Source organism: Coffea eugenioides, chromosome 8 (assembly GCF_003713205.1).
Source record: "Coffea eugenioides isolate CCC68of chromosome 8, Ceug_1.0, whole genome shotgun sequence".
In the NCBI taxonomy this organism is placed as follows: Eukaryota; Viridiplantae; Streptophyta; class Magnoliopsida; order Gentianales; family Rubiaceae; genus Coffea; species Coffea eugenioides.
In genome coordinates, this window is record NC_040042.1 from 34,010,435 (window position 1) to 34,020,755 (window position 10,321).

The 10,321-nt window shown below is 40.9% G+C and overlaps 2 protein-coding genes across 2 annotated transcripts; both read left to right on the plus strand.

Annotated features, from left to right (window-relative positions):
• The first annotated feature begins 4,911 nt into the window (after window positions 1–4,911).
• LOC113780613 lies at window positions 4,912–6,327 on the plus strand. Its single transcript, XM_027326396.1, has 2 exons — window positions 4,912–5,614; window positions 6,260–6,327. Exons 1-2 carry the CDS (start codon window positions 4,912–4,914, stop codon window positions 6,325–6,327), a joined length of 771 nt encoding a protein of 256 aa, XP_027182197.1.
• Window positions 6,328–6,814: 487 nt separating this feature from the next.
• Window positions 6,815–8,564, plus strand: LOC113780614. The gene is made up of 4 exons (XM_027326397.1): window positions 6,815–6,956; window positions 7,050–7,480; window positions 7,752–8,021; window positions 8,154–8,564. Exons 1-4 carry the CDS (start codon window positions 6,815–6,817, stop codon window positions 8,562–8,564), a joined length of 1,254 nt encoding a protein of 417 aa, XP_027182198.1.
• Window positions 8,565–10,321: the final 1,757 nt, after the last annotated feature.

A 10,321-nucleotide genomic window follows, 5' to 3' on the forward strand; every position in this document is an offset into this window, starting at 1 on the left:
ATTTGACTCTACCGTCACCCCTGCCTTCTTTGGAACCACCTGTACTGGACTCACCCAGGGGCTATCTGATATAGCAAAAATTATCCCCACATCCAGTAGTTTTAGGATCTCTTTCTTCACTACCTCCATCATGAGAGGATTCAATCTCCTTTGAGCCTGCCGAATAGGTCTAGCGCCCTCCTCGAGTCGAATCCGATGCGTACATACCGCGGGGCTAATTCCCTTGATATCGGCGATAGTCCACCCTATCGCCTGCTTATGGTCCCTCAAAACTCGAATCAATTTGTCCTCTTGGACTGTTGATAAACTGGCGGAAATAATCACTGGGAGTGTCTCCCCCTCACCTAAGTACGCATACTTTAGGTGTTTTGGCAGCGGTTTCAATTCTAAAGCCGGCGCCTGCACCACAGATGGAAGCAGCCTCTGGTGAGGTTCAGGTATAAAAACGGGTGCGAGGTCATACCTTATCCTTGTGGTTGGCAACGTCTGCAACGCTCCAATCACACATTTGAGCTCTTCACTCAACTCTATCTCAGTGGTCATCTCTGACTCGAAGTGCCTGGTCAAGGCAACTTCCAACTCATCCCTGCCTTCAACTTCAAAGACTTCACGTACAGCAGAATCAATAGCATTTATAGAGAAAACAGAGCCAACATGTGATTCTGAAGGATATTTCATTGACTCGAAAATATTAAAATGAACAACCTCACCATCAAATTCCATAGATAGAGTGCCCTTATTAACATCTATTTTAGTTCGAGCTGTGCTCAAGAAGGGTCTACCTAGCAGTAAAGGTGATGGGTCGTGAGAGTGTTCATCGTCCATATCAAGCACGTAAAAATCAGCAGGGAAAACCAATTCATTAATTTTCACCAAAACATCCTCAATCAACCCGTCAGGGTATGCATTAGTTCGGTCAGCTAGTTGGATTATTATCCCAGTCTCTTTTAAGGGACCTAAGCTCAATGAAGCATATATAGACTTGGGCATCACATTAATTGAGGCTCCTAAATCCAACATAGCCTTTCCAATCAAGATATTGCCTATTCTACATGGAATAGTGAACATACCTGGGTCTCCGCATTTCGGAGGAAGCTTTCGTTGCAGAATTGCTGACACATTTTCTCCCACTACCACTCTCTCATCCCCCTTCAATCGCCTTCGGTTGACACACAGGTCCCTTAAAAATTTTGCGTATCTGGGGACCTGCTTAATCGCATCCAGAAGAGGAATGTTGATCTCCACTTTGCGAAAGATCTCTAGGACCTCTTTCTCCTTGTCCTGCTTCCTTGGTTTCTCCAATCTGCTTGGGAAGGGAGGTGGGGTGGATCTAACTGGCATGAGTGGGTCAGGGATTACCTTTGAATTTTTATTATCACCGCCCTCCTCTTCCAACTCTTTTTCAATTTGATTCTCGTCCTTGTCCTTTGGAATTACCGGGTCAGGTCCTTGAACCTCCTTGCCACTCCGCAAGGTCATGGCGCTCACATTCTTTGGGTTCAACTCAGGCTGAGACGGCAATTTACCTTGGTTCTGGGAATCCAAACGGTTGATTGTTGTGGCCATCTGACTTATCTGATTCCTCATGTCCTGCATTTCGGAGTCCGTCCTTTGCTGATATTGCATAATGGTTGCCTCCGTCCTTTGCTGATTTTGCGCCATGGTTGTCATCACTTGTTTCATCATCTCTTCCAAAGATGTACCAGAGCTTGGGGCCGGAGGTGGTCGGGGTTGGTACTGCTGCTGGTACCCTGGTGGCTTATTTGGCACGAAATTAGACTGCCTGTTCGGTGCATAGTTGGGCTGCCTATTTCCTCCATAACTGAGATTCGGGTGGTCCTTCCAGCCGGGATTGTACGTATTCGAGTACGGGTCATAGGCTCTTCTTGGCGCGGGCGCGTGGCCAGCCATGTTCACCTGTTCTGCAGTCTCTTCCTGAAGCATTGGGCACATGTCTGCAGAGTGTCCCATACCCGTGCAAATCCCGCACACCCTGGCCTGAGTTGCTCTCTCTACAGCCATTTGCCTCACAAACGAGGTCAACTCAGTTAGCTGCTGCTGGACCGATGGTGTCTCTATCTCGTTCACCTTGCGTATTGGGACATCCTCTCTCGTACCAAATTGTTGTGAATTTTCTGCCATCCCCTCTATTAGCTCCCGTGCTTCCTGAGGGGTTTTGTTCACCAGTGCCCCTCCACTTGCAGCATCAATTATGCTCCTATCTCTGAATAGGAGCCCCTCATAAAAATACTGAATGAGCAACTGCTCACTTATCTGGTGCTGGGGACACTTGTGCAACAAATTCTTGAACCGTTCCCAATACTCGTAGAGTGACTCCCCTGGATGTTGCTTGATCCCGCAGATTTCTTTTCTTAGGCTTGCAGCCCTGGACGCAGGGAAATATTTATCCAAAAATTTCTTCTTCAGTTGGTCCCATGTGGTGATGCTACCTGGTGGCAGGTAGTACAGCCAGTCCTTTGCAGAATCCTTCAAAGAAAAGGGGAATGCCCTCATTTTTATCTGCTCTTCTGTAATGCCCGGGGGCTTCATGCTATTGCATACGACATCAAATTCCTGCAGATGCTTATACGGCTCCTCACCTGGTAAACCATGAAAAGAGGGTAAAAGAGAAATCAGTCCAGATTTTAACTCGAATGAAGTGTTTTCACTCAAACTCGGGAAAGTAATGCACAAAGGCTGCTGATTTAAATTAGGAGCAGCCAACTCCCTTAATGTTCGTGCATTAGCCATGGTGATTTCCTCTTGCTCTGAGTCACTCGAAGTATCACCAAATGAATCTGTTGGTTCAACTTCCGACTCAGGTCTCTGAGATGTAGCACTGGAGTGCTCCTCTCGGAGCTGTCTGGTCTCTTTTCTTGTCCTACGCGCAGTCTTCTCTACCTCAGGGTCAAAAACCAAATTACCTGTACGAGAAGATCGCGACATACACTAGAAAAATACCAGAAAATTAGAGCGAAAATGAACTTAATAAAGAAACAAATAATAACGCCAGTCCCCGGCAACGGCGCCAAAAATTGGCAGGTCGTCAGCCTGTGCAATAATAATGATAAAATATAGGACCTAGCTACCACTAAAAGCAGTCAATAATTAATCCTAGGTACTGGAGCAGGGACTCTAGGTGTGCAATGGGTTACTTGATTCACCCTGTTCCCGAAGAGTTTGCTTAACCCGATATACCAGAATTAATTAGTTGACAAAAATTACTAAATAGTAGACAGTGGCAAGTAGGGTCGTCTCCTCAGGGACTGGAGATATCTGTCTCTTTTAAAGTCCAATTGATAAGGGGGGATTTCACCAGAATGAAACTAAAAACAATTAAGCAATTTAACTAAAAATGAATAATTAACTAGCACAAATATAGCAGGAATTTAATCAAGAATAAGTAAATTCTAGCCAAGGATGCAACTACTCAGGCACAGTCCATTTATCCGATCATTGATGCAAGAGAGGTTCACTTAATTTATTAACAGGCTAGTTATAGCCATCGATGAACTCTAATGACCAATTTTTCCTTAATTTATAGGTGACCAAGGTACGACCATTAATCACCCCTAACCAGAAAAGTACTCCTAGGTACGACCGTAGGAATTAATTTTCCAATTGCATTAATAACCAGAAAAACCTAGCCCTAATCAATAACACGCTACGAGGGTTATTTAAATTAGATTGCACGTTCCCCTAATGTGTAAACACACCAGTTGCCACTAATATTAATCAATCAAACAATTACGGATTTAATTGACTAAATTGGCACGAGATTAATAAATCACATTGAACATCGGGCCCTTGACATCCAATTAATAAAATAATCCCATGAAAATTCAAGCAGACAACGTGCAAATATTAATAAATAAAGGAACACGTGAAAACTAATTAGATCTCACAGATTTTCGGGACTGCGCCGTCGAGTTGACCCTTGACTAGATGGAAGACTTAGCCACGCCGCATAATTAAATCACCACACGAATTAATAGATTGCAAAGGCATTGCGTTTTCTATTAAGAAGCAAGGAATAAAAGGTGTTTTTCCCGTTGGGGAATATTGTCGAACACCTGGCGTGTGTCAGAGGCCAGTCAGGAGAAAGAAAGAAAAACTAAAGACTAGGCTAAAAACTAAACTAAAAACTAGAGATGTCTTCCTTCCCTACGTTATCCCTCTTTAAGAAACAAAAGAAAGATAGACTAGAGCTATCTAGGTGGTCCCCACACATGTGGACCAAGCCTCCAAAGTACTTCTTCTCCCAAGTCTCTCTACGTTCCTTTCTTTGAAAAGCCCAAATGACTTATAGCTTTGTGGTCCCCACCAATCCAAGGGCTCTAGGATTGAAGCCCTTAGAAGTCTCCATATTCTCCATAAAGTCCCTCCTTTTTGGTATTTTTCTGCTTCATTCCTGAAATTAAGTCATGGTACCAAATATGGGTAAATATCAGCAATTAACACAATATCTGTCAGGGACAGAAGGGGAAATTAATAATAAAATTACTAACAAATTATACCCTATCACTTCGAGCAATTGATCAACTAAACAAGGATCAGAGGAATGCCTATGAACAGATCTTAAATGCTATTATGAGTAATAGCTCAACATCATTTTTCGTGGATGGACCATGAGGTACAGGGAAAACATTTCTATATCGAGCCCTTCTTGCAAAAATAAAATCAACAGGAGGTATAGCACTTACAACTGCAACTTCAGGCGTTGCAGCTTCAATTTTACCTGGAGGCCGTACTGCACACTCACGATTTAAGATACCTCTACATGATGACGATTCCAAAAGTTGTCATGTTAGAAAGCAAACTGTGATTGCACAGTTGATTAGAGATGCACAGCTTATTATCTGGGATGAAGCAAGTATGGTGAAATGAAAATCAATCGAACGCTTTGATGAAATGATGAAAGATGTCACTGGTCACGATGTGTTATTTGGTAGTAAAACTATGGTTTTCGGAGGAGATTTCCGCCAAACATTACCAGTTGTGACAAGAGGCTATAAGGAAGATATTATTAGTGCAAGCTTAGTTATGTCACCTATATGGCAACAACTAACAAAGCTAAGGCTAAAGGAAAATATACGAGCTCATTTAGATAAGAACTTCAGCAATTTTCTACTTCGAATTGGTGATGGTACAGAAATATCAAATCATATGAATGAAGTCAAGATCCCAACACCAATAAATATACCCTTTGTAGATGATGCTTCATCAGTAGAGACTTTGGTAAGTATGGTATTCCCAGATATGGAGGCATTCAGTAATAATCCATCGTCGATTGTTAATAGAGCTATCTTGATGACACGAAACAATTTTGTGCTTGAAATCAATGATATGCTAATCGACAAATTCCTAGGTCCACAAAGAACATATCTAAGTTTTGATGAAACTCTTGATGCATCGCACCAACTGGAAAACCAAGATTTTCTGAATACACTTAAAAGATTGCCTCCACATGAGTTGAAACTTAAGAAGAACTACCGTGTCATGTTTATCCGAAATATAAATCCAAGTGAAGAACTTTCAAATGGCATACGACTTATATGCAAAGAGTTTGGAAATAATGTCATTCAGGCAAATATTTCTTTTGGCACATTTACAGGTAAGTCAGTTTTCATACCTCGAATTCCTTTACAATGTTCAGATGATGAACTTTGCTCCGTTCCCTTTAAAAGAATTCAATTCCCTTTGAGGTTATGTTTCACAATGACAATTAACAAAGCACAAGGGCAGACATTAGATTACGTTGGCTTATATCTAAAAGAGCATGTATTCTCACATGGTCAATTATATGTTTCATTATCACGGGGAAAAACAGAAAACAATGTGAAAGTACTTATTAGACCACTTACTTCTTTCTCTGAGCACACAAACTGCACAAAAAATGTTGTATACAAAGAAGTCTTGTCTATGATTGACCTACATTGATTGTTACACGTTGCTCATTGCTTTGAGAACAAAAAGTCTTGAAAATGTATAAAAAGAGTTTTTCTTGATTAGCATCCACTCCTTGTCAAAATTTGCTTTTAGAAGCTCTTTTCTGGGAACCGAATACTTTTTGAACACCAGAGCTGCTTTTTGACTTCGTACCTTGTCGTAAGGGACTGAGAACTCGTTCTCTAGAAGCTAACCAACATGGAAACGTTTAAACATATTTGCAAATTCGGCCACAGATATATATCTATATGGCTTGCTGCGGTCTGCCCAATACTGCTCCTGGTCTTTTCTTGACATAACTTTTTAACAGCAAGGCAAAAGATTAATATGATGTTTGAGATGGTAATTATGTGTCGTGCTATTACAAATCTAACTTGATTGTCGACTGATTTTAATATTTAAGCGAACTATGGCTATCATATATTGAAGGCTGGACCTGTAATTACTTCCTGCAGGAAATCAGCAGTTCCCTTTCTCTCTGGACACTTAAAACCACAGCTCTCAAAGAATTCAAGAACATGCGCTCTTGGACCCTGATATACAATTTGGCCTTTTGACAAAAGAATGATATCATCAAAGAGGTCATAAGTCTCCGGAGCAGGCTCCAGGAGGGACATTAGCACGGTAGCCTCTGTCGAATGTACAATCTGTTCCACGCACTTGACTATTTGAAATGTTGTAGAGCTGTCAAGGCCTGTTGATATTTCATCCATAAACAGTGTATTGGTTGGTCCAACAATCATTTCTCCTATTTGACATAAGATCATGTCTTAAGGCCATTTCTATAGCTTAGGAAAATCTTAATAAGTAGCTCCTAAGTTACAAGCTTAGGGAAGAGCATTCATTTGTGTGAGATCATTCAGGTATGGTACTCAGTTTGAGGTCAAAGAAAAAAAGGAGTGCTTCGGTTCAAATTGATTACCTTGTCAATGTAGTGGAGATTAAGCCTTGGCCCCCATCCCAGTCTTTGAGATCGGTTCAGTCCCTATTGCTTCAGTGGCAAAATGGTGATTAAAATTCTGGTTCTTTCCTAACTGTTACTGGGGATGCGAACATTGCATTCAATGAGTCCTTCACACTGCCTGTAACTTTACATCCAGATAAAAAGGCCCGCGATAGATTTGAGAAGAATTGCTTGGAGTTCTCATTGTATGAGCCTCGTAAAGAAAAAGCCCCTAAAGAGCAATTGTTAGGGACAGCTATAATAAATCTATTAGATTTTGGAATAATCGAAGAAGTTTTGCCCATTATTGCTCCACTGAACTTGAAGAAGACTTACAAAAGCTCACCGCAGCCAGATCTTTATTTTCAAGTAGAGCCCCTAGATAAGGGCAGTTCGAAGTCCTCACTCAATGTGAGACCCTCGAGAACATCATTAGATCAGGATGGCCAAGAATCCCATGCTGAATTCAATGGTGACGACTCTGAGATAGCTTCTTTCACCGATGATGATGTTTCATCTCATTCGTCTCAGACAGTTGCCTCTTCTGTGTTTGATGTTGCAAGGGCTTCACCATCTCAGACTGATAAGGTAGCTGATTCCACTCACTAATCTTTGTAATCTATGTCTTATGGTTATAGTTTTTTCCTTAATTAGTACCTTGATTTACAAACGTTTTGCCTTCGCTGAATCTTCATTGTGTATTGCTCGAACTGGGTGTATTGTCCCTATTCTAAAAGGGTGACATAATTCCTTCTTAAATTGAATGACATTCTCTGTGCGTGTGTTTCCCCACACGTGCGTGGATGTGGTTGTCAGTGCATGTGACCACACATTTTAACTAACATTTACAAATCTACAGAATGGATTGAAGGCAGTCAATGAAATTACAGGAATGGATAATCAACGCTCAAATGGAAGATTGCCACAATCTTTGTCCATTAACTTATCATTAAATACAGGACACCCAGGAAACAGCCATACCTTGAAGTCCAAAGTCCCTGGGAGAAGCAAGACATCATTGCAGAAGAATTCGTATAACCCTTCAACTGAATCTTCTTCCTCATTTGATGCCTATCACAATATGTATGGGGGATCTAGCAACTACATAGAGTGCCTTGAGCAGGAAACTGTGACCTATGGTGTCGGCAAAGAGGGAAAGAATGAAGGAAACAATCTAGAATATTAAAATGAGCCAGTTGATAGATTAACTCAGCCCATACATGATGAAAATCACATTGAAAAACATGCTCCCATTTTTAAGAGCATAGATGTTGCTCAGTTGGAAGTGAATGGGGAGAAGGAAGAAAAAAATTTTGGACAGGATGAACAGTTCCCAACTGAAAAGAGATCGTTTTCAGACTACAAGTCAGTCGACAAATTACCACATAATGGTTTCAGAAGGCTGGATACAATTGGGGGTGTTACCTCCACTAGGCAAGCACTTGGGGTCCAGATTTCAAATGGTCGACTAAAGCGTGTCAAGTCGCAGTTATACTACTCAGATGGAAAAAGTGAATATTTTGGAAAAAGCCACGACACAGAAAGGGCAACAAATGTACACAAGCCTAAGAATGCTGATAATAGTGCTAAAACTATTCAAGAAACAGAGAACAGAGAATCTGTAGATAGAAGTTCCAATGCTTATGGTCAAAAGTTGCAGAAAATCAAATGAAAGTGCTAAGAAATGAATCTTGTGATTATGGAACTGAATCATATTCCAGAATTCAAATGCTGGAGGAAGAGTTAAGGGAAGCTGCAACTCTCGAGATTGGCCTTTACTCTGTGGTTGCTGAGCATGGGAGTTCTGTTAGCAAGGTTCATGCGCCGGCTCGCCACCTTTCTAGATTCTATCTTCATGCATGCAAAGAAAAATCCCGAGCTAAACAGGCAAGTGCTGCAAGAGCAGCTATCTCAGGTTTAGTTTTGGTCTCCAAAACTTGCGGAAACGATGTTCCAAGGTATATATTAGTCCCATAGCTATTTTGTATCAGTGAAGCACATTACTTTAGTCAGTATTGAAAAATAGGAAAGCCAGGACTTGGTGAATGGAAGCATCAAAAAGTAGTTCGAATCAGAACATGTTTCGTATCTCTCTCTCTTTGAGAGCACCTTTCTCTTTCCTTGAGAGAACTTTCCCCCCTTTGGTGGGTTTTCAAAACTTTTCAAACTCCTAAACTCACGAATCCCGGTAATGCACTAGATTTCAACAACCTTCCTAAAATCCAAACTCTAGCTTTTGATTCTTGTTCGGACATAGTATTTGCATGAGTTATTGCAAAAAGTAGTGGCAGTGACTGGAGTAATGGAAACATCTGTTGCAGAGGAATGAGAAGAAACGTAGTAATGAAGTTGCAAGCTGTGTCGATCTTGATAGCATACGATTTTCTCGCAGCCACAGTTCCAACTGTGAGTTATTGTTAATTCCTGAGCTATTCATGTCTAAGTATTTGCGTATTGTGGTTAAGCTACTGTTTTTCTGGTTTTCTGGTTTTTGTCTCTGTTCGGTGGTATGCATTTTTTCTTTCAGCAGTGTTCGTGCCCTGAGCTTCTCTTAGTTCGGTAGTTTTTTCCCTCATCTTTCTCTTTTTATTGCCCTTTCTGTTCCTGGTGTCTGTCCTCTCATCTCCTTACTCAGTTGTGAGTTTTTTCCCCGTAGGACCTTGGACTGTTTCTATGGAGGCGGATTTGAGTGATATGTTGCAAAAATTTTCTTTAGCTGGTAATGAACTCACTGGAGCTACATTGGACTTAGGGGATCTAGAAAGTGGGGTTAGAGAGTGTAAGTGTGAGGCCCCAGTCCGTTCGTAAGCTGATATGAGGGTTATTCGTTAATCGGTGGGGTGGTTTCGGGTTTTTTATCGCCCGCCTTTTCTACATTTTTCTTTATTGGAAATTTCCCCAGATAATTTTTCTGAGTAAATATAGGTTTTAGATGAGTTTTCAAGTATCGGTTAGGTTTTGAGAAATTAAGAACGTATATCGGACGTGGGACCCACTAGTGCGAAAAGTTCGGAAAAATTCGGCCAATAAGGTTAAGTTTCGGATACTGTGTAAAATTTATCGGGTGTTAAGAGATAAGTAGAGGTTGTGATGTGATTGTTGAGAGAGAGAATAAAAGGATAGAGATGCTTTAAATAGAGTGACAAGTGTCGCTATCTCATTGGTTGGACTTGTTAGACAATTATTGACTTTTTTGACTTTTTTACCATTTAGTTAAATATCTCACAAAAAAATTACAAAAATTCACTCTTTTCTTCTCCTCCATGGCCGGCTCTCTCATGAGCAAATAAGAAAGAAAACTCTTCCCATTTCTAGCTTCCATCTAGCTCAAATCTTCCAAAACAATCACATAAACTTGGTTCTACTCCATAAAATCTCTTCATTAGGTGATAGTTAGTAGTTTGGTGAAGTGTTTGGAGAAGCTAAGGT